This window comes from Haliotis asinina, chromosome 13 (assembly GCF_037392515.1).
Source record: "Haliotis asinina isolate JCU_RB_2024 chromosome 13, JCU_Hal_asi_v2, whole genome shotgun sequence".
NCBI classification, from domain to species: domain Eukaryota; kingdom Metazoa; phylum Mollusca; class Gastropoda; order Lepetellida; family Haliotidae; genus Haliotis; species Haliotis asinina.
This window is the reverse complement of record NC_090292.1, coordinates 9,782,117-9,804,883: the sequence shown is the minus strand read 5'-3', so window position 1 is coordinate 9,804,883 and position 22,767 is coordinate 9,782,117. Positions and strand designations below refer to the sequence as shown.

Below are 22,767 nucleotides of genomic sequence, written 5' to 3'. Positions count from 1 at the left end.
TCGTTCAGTCAATGGTGCGGTCAGCATGTCAGAACACATAGCACAGTCTCAGTGTCTGACAAGTTGTGAAACCATACACTGAGGTCGACAGGGCCAATATTGATCAGTTCACACCATAGGTGATCTGAGAGAGAGTAAGGTATCACACTGAATGAACACACAGTATGAGCACACGGATCACTATATATACGTCCACACTTCTCACACGGGTACACAACACCTTTCATTGCTCTGATGATAGGGCATATCTACACCAGGAACTTGGAAGGTACAGGTGGTCGTCCTGAGACAGTATCCACGCTAGATGATCATACATCCAGTGCGAACTGGACGAACCTGTGGAGATCTGGATCAACCGTTATTTTCTCAGTCCAAGCGGAGGAATGGAACTCCCACGCAGCGGCTTTCACACTCTGTTTCCACAATGCCTTATGTGGAAAGATGCCAGCTGACAAGTATTGGTTAACCAACCAAAGCCGATGTCGTATTGGCCAGTAGCAAGATCATAGTTCAATGATTTCTATTAAAAGTGGATGTTTACAGACTATGTTATATATTGTTTACGTTAAGGGTGTCGCTGAATGTATTTAAGAGCCGTTAATATGGCGTTTGTTTCATGTTTGAAAATAGAACTGCTATCCGATAATCTAGAAGATACTGCTCTGGATCCAGTGACAGTGTTTTCAACTTGTACTCTGTACTCTCCCAGCTTGGAGGAAAAAGTGAAAACATAATGTATATCTTTTGAATTTTTGGAGGCGTTTGTAGCCATTTATAGTTCTTTCAAACCCAAACAAAGTATGACACCAAAGAAAAGGTTTATTGTTCATATATGGGAAGAATACAATGGGCATAGTGGGCGAGATGTTTAAAGCGACAGGCTAATGATCCATCGAGCTTGAAATGACACAGCCGACCTAAGACAGGGTGTAGAAACCTTGGAGTCAACATTGTGTGCAGACACTTTAAGTGTTGTCACAACCCCCAGTGTAAACAATACGACCCTGCGCACCCAAAAGGACCAACGAATCAGTTGGTATACGACCAGATAGTGGCCACGTGAAAGAGTGTAAACACAAAGTAGCAGATACAGTAAATCTTGTCAAAGTACTGAGACTGTGTGTGCCCCAGTCCACCCAGCTGTGCCTGGGTACAATGTAGAGATGGGAACGCTACAATGTCGGTGTGTCTAGTGGCTGCAAGTGTTGTATTGTCTCTGTGTTGAGACTAGTGGCTGCAAGTGCTGTATTGTCTCTGTGTTGAGACTAGTGGCTGCAAGTGTTGTATTGTCTCTGTCTTGAGACTAATGGCTGCAAGTGTTGTATTGTCTCTGTGTTGAGTCTAGTGGCTGCAAGTGTTGTACTGTCTCTGTGTTGAGACTAGTGGCTGCAAGTGTTGTATTGTCTCTGTGTTGAGACTAGTGGCTGCAAGTGCTGTATTGTCTCTGTGTTGAGACTAGTGGCTGCGAGTGTTGTATTGTCTCTGTCTTGAGACTAATGGCTGCAAGTGTTGTATTGTCTCTGTGTTGAGTCTAGTGGCTGCAAGTGCTGTATTGTCTCTGTGTTGAGACTAGTGGCTGCGAGTGTTGTATTGTCTCTGTCTTGAGACTAATGGCTGCAAGTGTTGTATTGTCTCTGTGTTGAGTCTAGTGGCTGCAAGTGCTGTACTGTCTCTGTGTTGAGACTAGTGGCTGCAAGTGTTGTATTATCTCTGTGTTGAGACTAGTGGCTGCAAGTGTTGTATTGTCTCCGTGTTGAGTCTATTTGCTGCAAGTGTTGTATTGTCTCTGTGTTGAGACTAGTGGCTGCAGGTGTTGTATTGTCTCCGTGTTGAAACTAGTGGTTACAAGTGTTGTATTGTCTCTGTGTTGAGTCTAGTGGCTGTAAGTGTTGTATTGTCTCTGTGTTGAGACTGGTAGCACGACGTCACGTTGAGATTGATATCCAGTGATCATTCACGTACATCTATGAACAATATAGCACAACAGTGCTTCTGTAATAATAATGAGTGTATTCTTGTCTTGAAGGCCTTTCTCACCAAGCTCATCCCCAATGTATGCTTTTATTGCCTAAAGTCTGATTAGCTGAATTTGACCAAATTAGAACTCAACTCCTAACACGTCCTAGAACTGACACGAGGCAACACACAGAATTGACACTGTCGTCTAACCTGATACTCACGAGACAATACACAATATTGACAACACACGGAGTAAATGAGTTCAGATTTAAAGTAACACTGGCAATATTTCACCCATATCGGGACTAAAACTACCTCTAAATTCATGACACATATATACAATGTATAAAACCCTGTCGACCAAGAACAGTAAAATCACTATATTATCACATATTGACTTATAACTATCTAGCAGATATCCTAAATGCAGATTAATAATAGATCACCATGCTAGGGACCATGGTACAACACACACAACTGACACCGTCGTCACACACAGAACTAACAAACATCAAATTGGTGATCAGGGTACAAAACACAGTAGTGACACACGTCCCGTAGGAAGAAGACCCAGTGCTGACACCCGTCATATAAGTGATCAAGGAACAAGACACAGTAATGACACGCGTCCTGCAGGTGATGAGGAGACAGGATACAGTCCGGACAAGCTTTCTGTGGGTGATAAAGGTACAAGATACTGTAGCAGGGCAGTGAATGCACAAACGACAAACACACGCTACGGGTGTGAGCTATTGCCCGAGGAATCTTTATATTCGTGGTCGATAAGTCACCCCTGTGGGTGAGACTGGGGTGACGACAGAGCACAAGAACAGTCTGTATCCCGAATATATCTGATTTGTCAAGTGTCTGTCAACTTGTCTGTGTGGTAACTTTGTGCAGAGTGCAGGCTATTAGACAAAAGATTTAACTTGGAGGTTTAGCTTGGCCAATCAGTTGCTCACGTCATGGCTTGGGTTTGTTAAGGGATTGAGGGACACATGACCTATTAAGCAGCCTACAGATATACATATACAGAACAGAAAACATTAAAATAATAAAATCCCTATGTACATAGTTGTGTCTGCCACAATACAATGCTGACACGCGTCCTGTGGGTGATCAGGGTACAAGACAGTGCTGATACGCGTCCTGTGGGTGATTAAGGTACAAGACAGTGCTGACACACGTACTATATGTGATCAGGGTGCAAGACACATTACTAACACACGTACTGTGGGTGATCAGGGAACAAGGCACAGTACTGACACACGTAGTATACATGATTAAGTTACAAGACACAGCAGCAACACACGTCATATAGGTGATCAGGGTACAAGGCACAGTACCGCTCTCTGTAATAATATTTTATGACAACATGCTTGTCTCACTTTAGTATATGTAATACATTAATATTTTTATTGTTCTTCGACAACAAAATTTTAGTTTAAAATGTATTGAATTATAACATAATAACTAATCATTGTCGCCTTTACCCAGTGGCACTGTCATTCTAGTGGAGTGTGACCAGTTAGGTCCCGGGTGCATAAACAGTACACAAAGTGTAGACTACACAACAGCAACAATGTTATCCTTAATAAGTTGCGTTGCTCTGTGTTTCCATCAGTCAAGTCAACAGACCACATCTGGAATGAAGAGTCTTGTGGTTGAGTCTCAGATCCATCTGATGCTGAATGTCCTCTACTGTGCTTCAAGGTCAGTGACGGTATTCATCCTTGAAAAATCGGAACACATTGGTGTATGGTGGTGACGAAGGTATCCACGTGTGTATTTTGGTGACGACGGTGTCTGCCTTTGCTGGATGTATGTAAGTGACGACGGTATGTGCCTTTGCTTCATGTATGTTGATGACGGTGGTGTTTGCCTTTCTTTCATGTATGTCGGTGATGATGGTGTTGCCTTTGTTTCATGTATGTCGGTGACGATGGTGTTTGCCTTTGTTTCATGTATGCTGGTGACGATGGTGTTGCCTTTGTTTCATGTATGCTGGTGACGATGGTGTTGCCTTTGTTTCATGTATGTCGGTGACGATGGTGTTTGCCTTTGTTTCATGTATGTTGGTGACGATGGTGTTGTCTTTGTTTCATGTATGTTGGTGACGATGGTGTTTGTCTGTGTTTGATGTATGTCGGTGATGACGATGTCTTCCTGGGCTTGATGTATGTAGACGACGACGGTGTTTGTCTGTGCTTGGTGTATGTTAGTTATGACGGTGTCTGCCTGCGCTTGATGTATATCGGTGATGACGATGTCTGCCTGTGGCTGATGTATGTATTTGACGACGGTGTTTGTCTGTGCTTGATGTAGGTCGGTGGCGACGGTGTTTCCCTGTGATTGATGTATGCTGGTGCCGTATATATGGCTTATGTATTTTGGCTTCCTGTAAAACCTGAAAGAATGAAAACATGTAGTTCGTAAGATGTATCGTGACTTTTGAACGAAAATCATTTCTGATGGAATACTGCTTCAAAACAGGTGGTAATAAGTAAGACAGAAGTCTGGGTCAGGACGCTTGTCTTCCCTTTCAACATTCTCGTCTTCGCTCTCTGGATACCGACCTAGCTCAGTGGATACTCATGTTGATATTATTCTTGCATGCTGGAGGTATTCCCAAGCTCCTTGTCCATGTTGTTTTCATCACCTGTGTTATTGAAATCTGACCGCCATTTTCCGGTTCCGTTTATCATAATCTGGTGATATATGACCTATAACTACCAAGAAGACTAGCATCTGAGGGATTACTATAACTGTACCTGTATCTTCATTGTGCCTTCCAGATGTTGGGGTAAGATCAGATATAACTGCTTGATCGTGGCATAGGAATTCTGGTCAAATACCACTAGTTTCCTGAAACAAGCCCAACCGACAGGTACTTGATAAAATACTACAAACAAGAAGTATGGAAACATCCTAAAAGGTGAATGCCATGTATGAAGTTAAATGTCATTAGGCCATTTATACTCTAAAACAACCTTTTGTGTGCTTACTGGGCACTTTAAACGACATTTTAGAAGTGGCAACCATGCAACTCATTCACTCTTTGTTGAGTTTGAGTTCTCAATAACAGCAAAACACATGGGCGCTGAAACACACCAGCACCATGTTTGATTCAAACGCTCAAACATAACATTTACATTCGAATTGTGATACTCTAGTTATTTTATCGGACTTTGGCTACGGGTTTTAAAACATCTACATAATTATTCTTCATAATTATGTTTGTTTTCGTCACGATATGGCTGAAATATTGCCGATGTGACGTTAAATTAAACTCGCTCGGTCACTCACTCACTCACTCACTCACTCACTCACTCACTCACTCACACAAACATAACAGCCAAGCGTATATGAAAGACAGACGTCCCTTGCTGACAGTGACAACTGGACATTGCCACTGATGAATCGGTTCCGAGGGTTTGTAGCACAACATGTTGGCCATCTGCCCTTGAACTAGGTTTTCCGGGACGAAGTATGTCCTGTAATCCTCTAGTGGCCTGGAACCTGCTCGGTAGTCTGTGAAGGACTGGGGGAACATCTGAACATGGTGAGCAACACTTCAATGAATTCGCCATCCTGTGGCAGGCACGCCTGTGGTGGAAGCTTACCGGTCTACCTTTTGGTGACGAGGTTGTGAGGCTCCAATAATGTTTGTAGCTTCTATTAAAGGAAACTATGCCACAAGCTGCATGTGAAATCTGTCTTCAACAAACATTCTACCATGACTTTAGTAAATACTGGATTGTGATTGGCTAATCAAAGTCATTCAGAGGTATATAATCACATTATATACCTCTGATTTTCCAACACAATATGTTTATCTCCTAACTATGTTGTTGTGTGCGGGCGGTTGAGTCAAACATGGTAACATGGTACAGGTGTGTTTCGGCACAGTTGTTTTTGACAACGATTCATTTTCCTCAAACTCAACAACTCAAATATATATGGCGGTGGTCTTAAAATAGTCGAGGGTGGACAGAGAACCCAGTGATCAATAACATGATCATCGATCCACACAACTGGGAATACGATGACGCATGCGTCAGCCAAGTGAACGACCCTAACCACTCAATTCCATTAGTCACTTCTAGTCATAATCATGGGTTGGTGATGACCAATTCTAAAACCGGCAGAGCTCCAGATAACATTTCAAGGAATTGGGTATTTACTCTGTTTATGTATGAGAAATTGCATTTTTGTTTCAGAAGTAACTAGCATTTTGTATACTCCCACTAGTTAGAATAATTTACACACAGTTTCGTATACTTACTGGGTAATTAACTAAATACAAAATACAAATACATCTCATTAGACTAAACGTTTTAGTAATCGTCATATTGCCAAACAGGAGGCAGCCATTTATCAATACTCAGCATGGAAGTCATGTGACTATTGGAGTAAAATCCGGACAGTGGCTACGGCTATAATAGTAAATGCATATATAGGCATCGTCTACCGTTAGCTAGTGTTGTAGAGTTTGGGCGCCACGACCAATCATACGCAAGCCAATTTAGTTCATTGAGTAAAGTGCGCAATGTATTAAAGACCTATTGGATTTTGAGTTATTCTTATACGTTATTTCTACTCCCAAATTTGTAATTAATTGAGTAAATGTGATTTGTGTTGAGTAAAATACGTAAATACGTGCCTTACCTGGAGCTCTGTAACCGCGACCTTGACGAGTATCTTATACCGGGATGGGACCGTCCATGACCTGCACATGTTTAACCTACCTCTGGTATGAGGGATAACTGAACACAGCCCATAGCAACTTGTGTGAAATCGACACTGCCTTACATCTCTGTGACCGAATGTTAGACTCGTCATTCCGCTCTTTGGTCACCACGAAGAGGCCTCGTTCGTTGCACAGGTAAAATGATGTGCCTGCAAGACAATCTGTATCTAACTTCATTGCTTTGACGCACTGCTACACCTCAATTATAAGTGACGAATTGCATGTCGGTAGCCTTTATAGAAACCTTTTTGTAAACTTTGTTCAATGTTATTTTAGTCATGAGTAGCAGGTTTGTTTTGAACGCTTATTAGCAGTTCCTGCTGGGCGACGCGGAGTGCCTATTTCTGATTGTATGGTTCGACTGGCGTTTCATACAGATCTAATATAAGGCACACCATTACGTAAATATCCTGGAACTGAAACAACATCACGTCCATGGACAGTTAACAATATCTCGGATCTAAGTGATTAGTTCTGAACTGCCGTGTATATAGAGAGTACAAAACTATGTCCCGTGTAATACCATATTTAGGAAATGAGTGAATGGTTTGGTATCTAACAAGCGAAAGCGGATATTGGCTTAGTAAAGTCGCAGCGGTGTAATTTCCCTTCTTAATCTTCCACATTTGAACGTTCAGTCAAAACTTATTCAATGAAATGGAGGGAAATATTTTCGTAGCCATTGTTAGATTTTCACAATATAAGAAAAACAAATTTAGAGTCATCTCCCTTCCATTTATCTGCATTCGCAAAATATGAGTAATTTAAATGTATCATGTGTGATTTAGTGATCTTCAAGAAGTACAGAACACAATCCATACCGCTTGTAAGTCTGGTACATTGAAAATAATAGAGGAGTACTAGTACTTAGCCAATCAGAAAGCGACATTCATGTGTGAAGTAAGATAAACTGAATTGTTGCCTGCTTGCATTTCAAATACCACAACGTTCTGACAACCTGGACATGAACAATCGTGTGAGCCGTGAACTTACGTGAGCGTAATTGAAACGCCACTGGCATAAACGAAGGGATACGAGTTATTGATCGAATTGTTCCAGAGAAGGAGATTTCAGTGATGGACAACATGGAATGATTCCAGGAACCCACGAAGACGGACCTGCAAAGAAACAGCGAAACCGCAAATCATATGTGTATGTGTGTGTGTGTGTGTCTGTCTGTGTGTCTGTGTGTCTGTCTCTGTGTGTGTGTGTGTGTGTGTGTGTGTGTCTGTGTCTGTGTTCATACAAACACACATATATATTAGACGTTATCAATACATTCATTATACAGTTGATACATATACACTCTTCAAAAAAAGAACAGCACAGTGAAATTCAAAAATGATATAATTTTGTACACATAGGTAAACTCAAACATTTTAAGGGTTGCATATTGTTTTTGGAATGGTTTAGAAGATATGCTTGACCAAACGCAAAAATGATTTTGAACGGTTTTATCAGTTAGGATTGTCATGATGTGCATGGATGTCATGCAGCACGAATATCAGGTACTGTGATTGTTCCTCACGTGCAAAGCATTAGTTCAGCATGTGACTATAAAAGACCCAAATTAATCTCACAATTTCATCCACTATCTTTGAAAGTACTGTACATGAAAATGGGACGTCTCAACGCTGCATGGGACGTCTCAATGGCAATTGGATGATTGCAAGGGGGTGAATCAAAAAGTGAGGTGGCAAGGATCTTCAACGTTCATTCCAGCACAATAACTCGATTGTGGGATCGATTTCGTCAAACAAATTCGACAAATGACCGTCCAAGATCAGGAAGACCTAGTGTCACCACACCTGCCCACGATCGTTACATCCGGGTAACCCACCTCTGTGACCGCCATCGTACCACCCGGTACACAGCACAAGAACAGTTTTAAGCCCGAAGAGTGTCCGATCAGACAATCAGGAATACGTCTAAAAGTTGCCCCATCCTTGCAACGACTACATCGACGTCGACGAGTGAGATGGTGTAATACGGTACTGTCACGGAACCTGGCAAACTGGAGTTGCATGTGGTTTATCGATGAATTACGTCATCTCCTTCAGCGACGTGATGGTTATGGTTTGGTGTGTTATGATGTGGGGAACGACCTCATACACCTGCAGATCGGAACTTGTGCTTCTCCAAGGCAACCTGACGGCCAATCGATAAATCGATCAGATTCTCCGTCTGCATATCCTTCACCTTGTTGTCCGTCAATGGCACTTCTTCCAACAGGACAACGCCAGACCCCACACAGCACGTGCCATCGTGGACTACCTGGTCAATATCAACATCAAGACCCTCCTCTGGCCTTCCATATCCTCGGATCTAAACCCAAGCAAACGCCTTTGGGATCAGATCGATAGGCGGGTACGTCGACATGGTAATGCACCACAGAATCTTAAACAGTTGTTATACATGCGGCAAGAGGAATGGACAAGGATTCCAGAAAACAAATTTAAACAACGACTGATTTGATCTGTAGCCAGGAGGCGTCGGGTAGTGGTAGCAGCTGTTGGTGGTCATACGAGGTACTTCAACACCACCTGTTGGGCAGCAGTAATGACTGTGATGACCGGTATTCTCATGAAACATGGACAAGACAACAATGCATTGCTCCATTCGTGTATGTTTGTTTTTCGCTGATATATACGTCCTTGAGCAACACCACAGTTTCAGTGATATTTGGGTTTTGCGTTACGTTTTTTGAAGAGCGTAGATACAAGTGCAGACAAAAAGTTCAAACAACACTACCAAACATCGCTTATACAGATCAACCCCACAAAATGAACGTGGCTAACATGGAACAGTCGGTCACTCAGTATCCTGTCAACACTCCTCACGCGTATAGACAAGGATGCACATGTCCTCATGCCCCTCATAACGTTTAGAGAGAAACCTTGCGGAATCACATTCTATTCCTCCACTGGAGCTCTGTGGTGTACCGAAAACTCCACTGGTGCTTGGTGATGTACAAACACGCCAACTGAGTTCATCTCCTGCATGTTTAATAGGGCTGAGGTCTGGCGAGCATGTTGACATGTCCATCCTGCCTGAGGGTCCATGACAATTCTGGCTCAGTGGGGACTAACACTGTCATCTTGCAGTGAACAGGGTTGACCAGAAAAGCCATGAATAGCTTACAGGAACGGTACTGCTACAGGAGCCAGAATGTCTCACCGACCCTGTTCACTAAGATCAGCGTCGACAACGTGCAGTGGACTATGTCCAGCAGGAGGTGTCTCTGCCCAAACTGTGACCGACTCTCCGCCGATACACCTGCATCTGTTATTCTGTCTCCATTGCGGCGATAAAGACTATGCCGACCAATAAGGAAGGACAAATTTACTTTTTGTGAACAGCATACGGGACCACTGACGTTGGTTCCAGCGACCATAATCTCTACGTCATCTCAAACGCACCTGCCTGTGACGTGGTGTTCGTGTGGGCGATATGCAAGTCGCCTACAACCCTTAAACATCGATGAACGGTGTGCCTAAATATCCTTACATTGTTAACATTGAAGTGTTCTATCTGACGATCTGATACATCAACGAATCTGATCATGATACATAACGCAGTGTTAATCATGTGTCTGTCATCTCGGGTTATTGTGATTCTGGAATGACCTGGCCAATGCGTATTTTCCAACCAAATCTTCAGACTTGAAATCTCTGAACCGTCTACGGGACTGCACTTAGGCTCACATTAAACGTCATCCTTTAATTTCAAGTTGCGGTTTCAAGGTAACTGAACAGTCTAGGGCAATGAAAAAAAACATCAAATCATGGGTATTGCCCTCAACTTTCCACGAAGGGCTCGACTTGCATATCCTGGGCTAGTGGATTTCCATATTGAAAATTTGATTGCCCGTTCAGACAAAATACATTGGACGTTAAAGATGACGTATCAACGACCATGTGTTTTCTCTTACTCCTCCTCTAAAGAATGTAAAACATTCAGCTGCATATATTTCAAACAAAAGCGAAGGTTTTACAACTTTTAAGAAACATTGTTAGCAACAGCTTGACCCTTCATTAATGACGCAGTGGGCATATGGGTATAAAAAGGTTTGTACATGTACACACATGTAAACATATAGCTGCACATAACAAAGGAGAACATCATAATTAGGGAGGGGGACTTGTGTGTTATGTTGTTGCTTGTGATGTTTCTATTTTTACACGATCTTTGCATTCACAAGCAAGTGCTTTAAACACAAGCATATGTAGACACACAACTTGTGTAGCGAATCAATCTGAGATTAGGTGGTATCGCTGATGTGTACCACAGTACAACAACCTGTCGAAAATATGGTTCTGGTGTCTCCTGTCTACAACTGTTTAGGCTGATTGTGTGAAGCCAGATACCGATTAGCACATGCAGTGTTCCCCCAAATCAGGATAGAAGCAAAGATAGCATGAATTACCTGGTGGATTCATAAACATGCATCTCCAAGCCGTTTTTTACCGGAACATTGGTGTTTCTGTGCTTCATCGAAATCTCCAGGGTGTCATTCCACAAATTTATGTCCACGCCAAGTCTCTTGTTAGACGTGGCTGACACCAGCGAACGTCCTACGACAACAAGTGCAAAGTATTATTATTGTGATGTTGTGTATAAACATTTAAGTATTTCTTCTTTTTAGGGAATTGTTCTGGGCCAGTCTAAACAACAACGTTGAGGGTCTAGACTATACTTGCATCTGTAAGTTACATACCTGAAGTCTTTTTTGAAAGTTTAGTTCTTGTGACTCAGGTCAATCAGCATTTCAGGAACATCAATCACTTAACGTTGATATCCTGAAGCGACTGATTAGATTTCAGCTGAGATTTCCAGCACACAACTTCTGGCTTGTGGTTGGTCTTAAAGTAATAGGTTAGAGAAAGTCTTTTCTGACCCAACAAGACTCACCTTTACAACCTTTTACTTCCTTTGATTTCATTGTGAAAGGAGATGCGAGCCTCATCCTGCCAGCAGTAATGACATAGAACGCCTCCAGTTTATTCGAACATTCCAAATCTGCTGCAGCAGTGAAGGGCAGTTTCTTTTCAAACAGAACTTGATTTATCCCCAAATCGTAAAACGCAATGTAACCATTTGTCGTCGTGACAACCATATCAGTGCCAGGTGGCGTATGTGTGATTCTTGGGTACCATCGTCTTTCTGTGAACCGAAAATGCGCGACCGTCATTCAAGCGATTTAAATCACTGCAATATAGTACATATATTATGAAACTTGACCAATACACATTCCCTCTCATATCAAAGCACACAACTTTATTCAATGTAATGAGCGATGTTATTATAAACCCTGAGAAAATCAGAAATCTTCACAGAATCTTATATCCCTATTTGTATATGGTTTGCAGTTTGTTCTATCTTTACCAGCAGAACAGTCCATTGTAACTGCTTACAGTTTAAGAATTATATTGATTGCATTGGTGAGTCCATTTCAAAGGAATAGTAATGAATGAAATAGAATAGATCTAATGTGCTTAACGTGTGTGAAATGATCAACGACGCATGTGATTTCTGATATTATGAAAACTTACTTTGAAAAACCTTATTTCTTTTCCGGGTCATCACAGATTCCCCTTTTACCTAGAACATAAAATGACAAAACTGAACGTGATGGTTCCTCTTATGTGTGGATGAAGTCTGCACTTATTTCATTTTTATCACCTTTAATTCCTTTCTCGAAGTTAATCACACACACACACACACACACACACACACACACACACACACACACACACACACACACACACACACACACACACACACACCAACACAGCTTGAGTCTCCTGGTATCCTTGGTGCCGTCTGTTGGACATTCACAAATGAAGAAAAAGACTAGTCCTAATTGACACTCCTCATGGGTGGGATTGCCAGGTGAATAAACCTTAATTCATATAGCAATCATAGCAATTACCATCTTATCTAAGTTAACTAAATCATTAGCTTTTGTTTCTGTTTGGGTTACGTTTCACAGGACACAAAACAGCACCGAACAAAATCATACGACGTAGTTTGATTCATGTGTACAACAGTTAAAAGCGTTGTGGTAATGACATTACAATCACTCATAATGGAGAAGGAAGAAGGAAGAACGGTGTATTCTAGGACCAATGATATAGCATACCTCCTTTGAACGCATGGCAAGCAATGATGCCATTTAATGGAAGCTGACCATAGGGTTGCAAGGAAGACTGTCCATATTATTTTCAGTGCAAATTCTTTCTCTTTCGGTATCGCCAGGGACATATTTTTTTAAACTTTTACTTCATATATTCACATAATTTCTGAAATAATTCACCTTTGAACATATTCTTTAGCAGTGACCCAAAGATACAACATGATCTTCAATTTTGAAATTTCGACATCCAAAAGACGATGGAGTTTGGGACATGCCTAAATAACTTGATTGGCCATTTTCCAAATTAAGTGAATAAAGAAGTATCTTTTATTTAGGTATTAGTATGTTTCGTATTTGTTTTCATGCAATAAAGATATTGAGCATTATATCAGTGGTGACTGCAAATTGCCATTTTTGTAGAATTTCCCTGTAAACCATGGTCATAAGTATATTTAGGAGATAAATATACTGTGTTGGAAACTCAGAGGTATATAACGAAATTATAATAGCTCTAAATTTGATTTAAAACGGAAGGTAATGTGTGAGGTTTTAAATACAAACTTTAGAGCTATTATAATTTTGTTATATACCTCTGATTTACCAACACAATATGTTTATTTCAATTCTGCTATAACTTTTTCAAATTTTAAACAAATACATAATTTTTTTTCGGTGCTGTTTCGCGTCCTTGATCATATTTGACTGTTCCTTTAAGCAAAGTTTGAGACGTGAATAATTGGCTTTGGGGAAAAAACAAGCAATGCAAACAATTTAAGGATTGACGATTCATTGCACAGATATACTAAGTCTTATAAATAGTCACAACTCTTTCCATTTCAAAGCAGTTTATCAGAAAAGAATAAATGGCTATATTTTCCAAAATCAGCATTTTGCTGTCGTTGCGGTAATGACATTTTCATTTCAATTTGAAAAGTCATAATAACTTTTATGAAAATTCTTGTCCAAACTTCTGTGCGGATGCAATATACTAGTCATACAAAGCAAAGTAGTTTACATGAACACACAGTAAAAATACAAAAAATACGCAAGAAATTTGCGAAACAACTAAAGCTGAAATTGCTCTTATCCATAGGATAACCCTATAATGAACGTAATTGGGTGGAGGTGCCACGTTGTATTGTTTGGGATCTTCTTTAACAAAAGTGACAACTTCCTTGTACGTTGTCGTAAGAGGCGACTAACGGGATCGGGTGGTCAGGCTCGCTGACTTGGTTGGCACATGTCATCGGTTCCCAGATCGATGCTCATGTTGCTGATCACTGGATTGTCTGGTCCAGACTCGATTATTTACAGACCGCCGCCATATAGCTGGAATATTGCTGAGTGTGGCGTAAAACTAAACTCACTCACTCACTCCTTATGCGTTCAGATCAAGACTCTTTCATTAAGAGTTACGCATTAATATAACATCAAGTTTCGACAGACCGTGTCAGATTCTAAACATCAGCCTTATGATGTTCTGAATAGTTCACACATCATACTGCCCACTGTCATCATCAGACTGTGCCATTATAAGACGGAGTGATAATGCAGGAAGGTCTGTGAAGTTTGCAATGATTCTCACAACACCAAGTACACTATACATTTTACAAAGATTAAACATTAATTTCATTTTAATGATGTGTTAAACTAGTACTCAGAGCAATAAATACATACAGTGTCACACCAAACTTAGCGGTTTTTGTTTCGTTGTTTCTTACACTTTCTTTTCTTTCTTTTTTTATTTTTTTTTGTTTGTTTTTTGTTGTTTTTGGTTTGGTTTGGTTTTTGTATGCACAATGTGACATCAAACTGAGTTTGACGACCATTGGCTTCAAGACGTATGGCGCCAAAAGACGTTGGGCGTGATCCGTTGCCATTCCTGTAGGAGACATTGTTCCTGTTTTGGAGGGGTTGCTGGTTGTGCTGACTCGTCGACCCAGGTAGTGCCTACCGTATGTGTTCTATCAGAAGTGGAAATACAACTTGTCACATAACTTCAGCCCTATAAATTGGAGCACTGAGTATGTCATATTTAACCACAGCACAGTTTTGAGATAGCCGCAGATCCCACCCCACTCCATCACACTCCCGACTCCATATGGTAGGAGTTGCTAAGCGTAATCAGGCATTAAACGTTCATCAACTCAACTGTAAGGACGGGCGCCTCTATCATTACTATACAGGCAAAACATACATTTGTCAGTCAAAATAGTTTGTCGCAAACCACGTACGTGCCAACGTCTAGCTCACCAAGTCATCATTTGCAATGACGCCGAATTTCAAGAGTCAGGTACATTTCACGGTAAAGGCGACGCATCGTCACTGCTGTTCTCATCTCAATTACGAAATGATTTCTGAAATGAATTGTCCGGATGTGGCGGTCATCATTGGAAGTTATTACACGTGGTTGACCACTCCTAGGCATGTCTGACATACTTGTTGTTAATCTCCGTCCTTGTATATCAGTTTGGTGACAGTTGCACGATTGCATTTTACTACACCTGTTCATTTATGTGAGTTTGTATGTAATATTTTGCATAAATAGTTTCTACTATACTAGTTTGTTTTCACGACTAGTACCACTGCGTCATCTGACAATTATAAATGAGAACGAAATTATTACATTCCTGCATTTTTAAGTCGTACAATCACTAAAACCAGAGTTCTTTCAACTTAAACTTAATATCTGTAAACAAAACTGTAGGTAAACTTTAGTGTTATGCACCATATTGGTGCACACTTAATAAGTATGTCTAAACTCAAGTTAGTTACACATACCCTCTTCCCATCTTGTTGTGTACCCGCAAAGATCACGGGTAGAATCGGTTCCCAATTGCGCAGATGGATGTTCATGCCGTTGATCACCGGATTGTCTGGTCCAGACCCGATTATTTACAAGCCGCCGCCATATACATGACCAAACTGAGATCTTTAGGGCTTCGCTTGGCCCCTACTATGTTGGAGTGAACTTGTTTGACGTGAATTTGTGAAAATATTGAACGAATGTGAACTGTAGTAATTAATGAACGAACGTGTAAATTATGAACGAATTATGAACTTGTGTACTTTTAAATATTAAATGAATGCTAACTTGTGTAAATTAACGAATGTGTAAATTACGTTTACATTTTTGTGTAAATTTTGAACGAGTGTTACATTGTGTGGATTATGAACGGATGTGAACTTGTGTAAATCATATGAACTGTTCGTTAATTTAATAATATGATGATGCATGTAAAAATATATGCCATATCCGTCAATAAACAATGTAAAACCTTTCTATATATTCTAATTATCGTTGTATTAATGATAAGATGATATACGTGTTTCAGTTCCATATCCGTCAATAAATAATGCAAAATCTTACTAAACATATTTTTTTCTGTTCGGCCCTCTTGCCTTTCACTTCGGCCCTTTTGATTTTTCCATCGGCCCTTTTGACTTGTTCCATCGGCTCATTTGACTTTGTACTTCTCTGCCCTTTTGACTAGTTCCCCTCTCATCAGGAAGATGTAAAGTCGAAAAGCTAACTGGCCATTTTATCAAAGGTGCTGAACCTTCCATCTGAACATTTCATTGACGCCATAACAAAAAATCCCGCTGCTACTCTTCACATACGAAAATCCTGGTCTGACGATGGTTGCAAAAAAGCTTAGAAGCTATGGGAAAGGTTGAACATTATTTAATTTTGCTTACATTCTGATAAAATTCAAGATTTTAAATGGTGAACCAAGGTGTACAGAGTCACGACAGTCTACCATCTACATTCAATATTCATCCGCCGATTTCTCAGGAATGGAACATTATCCAGAAAACCAACTAATTTTGTTCAAAATATAGAATTCACGATAGCCAAGTTGAATTTACTAAACCTGATATCGTTGCTATACAGAAGTGTTCTTCCTCATGGAAGTACGAACTCAACTCCAATAATGGTAAAAACGCCAAGAACAGCAAAACCGAACGTAAATCAGATAATGGGGACGATTACAACGAAATGTGTTATATAAATGAAATCTGTATGGCTTTTGACTAAGCAGACGATACTCCCAAGCGAGCTGATAACATACATTATCAGCTCCTAGGGCACTTAACAGCATCATGTTTAGATACCGTTTCCGATACAATGCAATAACAAAATAATAAAATACAGACGTCTCTGACATTCCCTACTCCTTGGACTGATGCTATTATTGTCTCCATCCTAAATCTGGTCACATCAATGCATCAAATTCTGTATCAAGCTTACGTACTACCTACGTTTGCAAAGTAATCGAACTCTTGATAACAAATTGACCAGTTTGGTACAAAAAACACAAAAACCCTCATGAAAAAAACCAATGAAAACATAATGTGGTTTAAAAGGACCATTAATGGTTCAGCAAAACAGTTCTTCATCGAAAGAACTAATATCTTTTATGGCAAGTGTGGTTTACATAGCACCAATTCTAACCAGAATCTTCACAGGTTGTTCAATATAAGTGTTAACGAGACCACCAGTACTAAATATTACTTAAATTATTATTTTAAATTGATCCAAGAAATGTCATTTGCTAAAGACTCGCTAATAAATGTTTGAAAGATAATTATAGGTACAGCAACTTACATCGTTCATGTACACAGGACTGTAGAATCGCCAACGCTTGTCAGGCTGACATTTACGTTGACTTGATTTCAGTCCGAATGTTGCACATCGACCACCGTCCCTTCGATAGCCATGTAGATGGAAACCAGATTTAGACACATATGCTGCACATGATAGATGCGATGGAAAGAACCTTCGCAGAATAGTAAGAGAGTCTTTCAGCTCGGGGTGAGTAATTCTGTGATATCTGTATGTGGGAACATTTGCAGTTACCAATGAAAGAAGCAAGGATACAGTTATCAGCAGGATGCTGTTTTCAGTGGAAAACACTGAAGCGATGCTTCTTCTGTTTGTCATGGTACACAGTGGATTCATGACGGTGTCTCAATTTTAGACAGCTGCTCGATCCAGTATGAATGTTTACTATAGATAGAAGTGACAACAACGCAACACTTTTAAACCGATCACTGTAGATCGATACTAGATCGCTATCAACAACTGTTCCAGATTATCATTTCAAGGCGAGTCAGTTCTTAACGGACCAAGCATACGCAGATAAGAAATACATTAAAGAAAGACGATACATGATGCTAAATTGGCTCCAGCTCCTTTGACATGTAATCCGGGAAGATCCGAGTTAGAACTGATCTGCAGTAACCTATGTTAGTGTCATAAGAGGCGGCTAACGGGATGGAGTGGTCAGGCGTGAGTCACTTGATACAGGTCATCGGTTCCCAGTTGTGTAGATCGATGTTCATGCTGTCGATCACTGGAGTGTCTGGTCCAGACCCTATTATTTACAGACCACTGCAATATATTTCAAATATTATCCAGTGCGGGGTAAAACGTAACCCACTCACGCCTTTGCCACGTATGTGTAGTAATTCAGACTCATTTGTTGACATTACTTTAACCATGGAAGTACAACATATGCAACTCATTTAGGTATTTCAATAATGTCAATTTCTCACGTCCAGTGCTTTGTGCCCACTTGTCCACGTTGCTCTATCTCCACTTTTGGTCAATACTAGGTTCATACTCTCTGTCTGAACCTTTTGCTCCATGTCCTTGTGACGTTAATCAGTAATGATACTTCTTTTTCAATCATCATTGTCTTATCTCCTGCTTTAAAATATAATCTCAATTCACGAAGCAGACCCTATTATCCATGGCGGCATCAAAGATAGCAACGAGAGTAGAGCGGGACAGGGACTGACAGAGCGCATGAGCAGTGGTTTGCTGTGATCTTGAGAATATGATATTAAGTTCCACAGCAAATTTCTCCAGTTTCTTCTACAGACGTAAAATAAGTGTTTATAACTTGACAACACAATGTTCTCTTGATTCATCTGCTTATGGTGCAATATGGAATGAGAAGAAGACTGAAATATGTGCCTGATCACTGACTGGCAGACAGGCTCCTTGATTGCAGTTTTGGAAACTTCTTATGATTAGCATTGCCCAAAATGACTTGTGCTCTGGTCGGATTGTTGTGTTGCACAGAGCAGGAACTTTGGTATGGTATGAACTTAATATTTCACCATTCTGTTAAATCAACAGAACATAAATATTATGAACCTGGTCATTCTTCTTTCCAGGAAGTCAGTAGTATCAAGAGTCGCACTGGCAAGCATTAAATCATCAGTCCATTAGGAGTCATAAAAGCCTACACCCTGGATTTCAGGACTTCATTCACAGAATCATGGAGTGCAGTCAGCATCCGTGCAAGAAACAATGCCTTTCGTTTATTTGTGCAGAGTTCTGTATCCACTGAGTCTCCTAAAATTGAAGCTATCACAAAGAAACCAGAATTCACCAAAGAAAAGATTTGCTGATGTAACAGCAGTGATGAATTGCATGACATAAGGTTTATGGCTTCACTCCTGTCTTGAACTTTGATTGAGTGCCCTTTTCTGCGAGTGAGATCCTACTTGAGTGTCCAAGTAAGACGTACTATATTCATTGCTGATTCAGGAGTTGCTTGATGTTGAAGCGACATGGTGATAATTTTAGTTATGTTTATATTGTGATTATAAATCAGAACCTGTTCAAATTATGCAGGACAGTTCACATGTGGTATCAATGAACAGTTAATGTTTAATGTTTTGCACTCCATGTATAGACGATGCAACATTGTTGACAATGCTCAAGGAGGCCATTAACGTTATATTATTTCGGATCGGACTGTAGCGCCATCTCTCCTCATTTTGGCTTGTAATTGTTTGAAATTCGTCCTTAAGTATTGGTGATTAAGAACATCAATTTTTAAATCTTTAGAAAATCACATACAATTAAACTGACTACCGATTTCAAGCACGTTTTTTCAGTTCACTATAGAAGTAGTGAGGAACCAGAGATGTACCCGTAGTCGTAAAGCCTCGCTATATTAGCTTCTATAACAGGTGGGTAGTGTTTGCTCTCAGGGCACCCGATTCGTCTTAGTTCCTTTCCTACAGCTTTGAACGGTGTCGTTGATTCTTTGAAACTGGCCCCTTGCATGATATTTGTTCCTATTTTTGTCTTTTTCCAAGTGTCGTTGTTGAAAGATATGGCTCGCCAAGTGTCTTTTTGGACTTTGTTCCCAAACAATAAAGAAAATGGAGAAGGTAAATATTTTTTCAATATGTAAGTGTGATCATTTCTTTAAGAAAATATTCATGCATTGTAGATAGTTGTTAACATGTAGTGTACTGATCAATCAGATAATTGATTCCTGAACATTTTGTAGGTCGCCTTCGCCATATACCCGTAACCGGAACCTCAGAACCGATTAAAACATTCTTGTGTTTTTTTTCAAAATGTGTTTACAGAATCACAGACTTTTGGTTTGAACAGTCATATTGAAACATAGCATTGACTTCCTGTGTTTTCATGTGCTGCGACAGTTGCTTTTACATTATAGCTACAATTGATTGAAAGGTGGTCTCAATAATCGATCACGCTGGTGGAGATTGAAAATTTGAGCATTTCAAATAGTTCGTCTCACAAAACAGTGTATATGACTGTAGTGTCCATTAATGACTTTCTGTCATAATGTATCTTGTTCTCAACACGATACGCCCTACATGTCGCCAGTGGAAATGAAAATGATTACTCACTCACTCAACATGCATATTTTCAGGCACTTAAGGACCAGCTTTCCGTTCCCTGCATTATCACGGGTGAAATTTTAATACTACCACTTTGGGGCATTGTAAATAGAAGTAATAAACTAATTGAGATTTCATTGCAAATAATGCATTATGCATTCACAACGAAGGCTCACACACTTTTCTATATTTTGATACGAGTACCTGTTCTAATCTTGGTTTATCGATAACTGACTCAAAAGTCCTAAATGTTATTTGATATTAATATTCATTTTAAGTGATGACCAGGATTTAGGTACAAATGTCTCCTCTCCCCTCCATAGCTGTCTCTATCACACACACACACACACACACACACACACACACACACACACACACACAGAGAGAGAGAGAGAGAGAGAGAGAGAGAGACATGAGTCCTTGGTATGTTGATCTCTTCTGTTATGGAAGTCTAACCATCCCTTTCTCGCCGAGAGTTTTCATCTGCACTTGTAGTCATCGGTAACATGATACCATCCTATGCTGACCTGTCAGGTGGAACTTACAGATTCATTCCAAACTGGACACATAGACCACAAACAAGCTACATGATAGACAACACACCATGCATGCTGATCATTTCAGTGAACCTTGTCATAGAAATGATGTTGTCTTAAGACGTTGTCAGTAACGCATGTGTAGAGAAAAAAAACAACAGCAACAAAACATAAGTTCAAATACACGACCGTTGCTAAATTTTACCATCAGCCAAACAAATACATCATTCTTGAAAGAAGAGCCTGGTAGTTGCCCCGAAGAACCTCATACCTTGATATGATTATCTTGGCCACTGGGTGAAATACTATGGCACCGGCATAGATGACTGGTCTCTAAGTACCTGTCATGCTACTGACATGATGTCCTGGGTCCTTGAGTATGGACCCAGGTCATGACAATTCGCTAGCTGCATGCTCTGGGACCTAGCTTTGTTACAAGGATCATGATCTGGCTTTACAACAACGACATATGCTATCTGTATTCTAACACATACCCAATAACGTACTCTGGACTCAAAGGTAACAAAAGTACTAGCATCTGTTTTTTTCTGTGAAAGTATCACACCAAATATATCATGTGTCACACTTTTTTATTGGCACTGTGATTTCTACGCTGTTGGTCGTGGGAGCCGTGTCAGTTTACACTTGTCAGGGGATATAAAAGGCATGTGATCTCGACTACCAGTTGCGCGACTTCCAGTTTGTGTGTTGGACAGCTGGCATAGCGTGTAGGAGTGAAGCGGTGTTTTATTTAATATACCGGCTATCTTGCATAATGAGAGTGCCTTGGTCAACAGAGGTATACTGAGTAAAGGCTGGGTATACTGCTGAGACAGCATTTCATAAATCATATCTGATATCTGAATAAAAACTTCAGGGAACCAAGAAATAAACTTCGTCCTCGACTTCATTGATGTTACAGTCACTACATTTCCAATGGAGTCTTAGGTCGTTTAAACTTGCCTAGTTCGACCTGTACCACAACGAAATTTTGCAAATATACTACTTTGTGATCTGTTTAAAAAAGAGCTGACGTAAGTCTCTGTAAAAAGATGTTGCTTAAGTAGGCGGAATGTGCGTAATTTGTTACCATTAACTTGTACCCGGTCATTCTACAGCTCTGAGAGCCATTCCCTATAGTCTAACGTTAAGAGTCATTCCTGCACAGAGTTCAGGTCTGACTGAGACATGTTGTTTATATCCGTGGTTGGAAGCTGTAAAGAACTAAGTAGAGACAGTACACTAATAAATCATGATCTTCTGAATTCAGTAGATCATCTGTTAATGGCATTGGGTATTATACTGTGACAGTTGGAATGCAACTTATGCCAAAATCTCACAATTTCAATCTTATGTTTGGTAAATGCAGAACACCAGCCCATTTCACCCCTGACTGCAACATTTGGAGTCTTACTCGTAACCCCTGAAAAGAACCTTCAAGCACGGTTTCTAACGGCATTTTTACAGCTAAATTGCCAGGTGCCCCACATGGCTGAACCATATGATACAATAGGTTGGACTAAATTATCGAACAAGGTATTAAAAACATCACATAGGCCACCCCACCAAGGTATTTAAATTTACAAATGATAACGCCCAAGACACAGCTAGCAGCAAGTCTTTTAGCTGTAAAGTTCCAATCGATGTATTCATGGAACTAAAGGCCCTACTATTTCTATTCATGGCTATAGCTATGACAGTATCACAAT

The 22,767-nt window shown here is 40.3% G+C and overlaps 1 protein-coding gene across 1 annotated transcript in view; it reads right to left on the bottom strand.

Moving 5' to 3' along the window:
* Positions 1-8,815: 8,815 nt before the first annotated feature.
* Positions 8,816-22,767, bottom strand: part of LOC137260424 (uncharacterized) — a 31,380-nt gene continuing 17,428 nt past the window's right edge. Inside the window, exon 4 of the mRNA XM_067798083.1 lies at positions 8,816-9,034. Coding sequence (XP_067654184.1) covers positions 8,816-9,034 — 219 coding nt within the window. The remainder of the gene's footprint in view (positions 9,035-22,767) is intronic.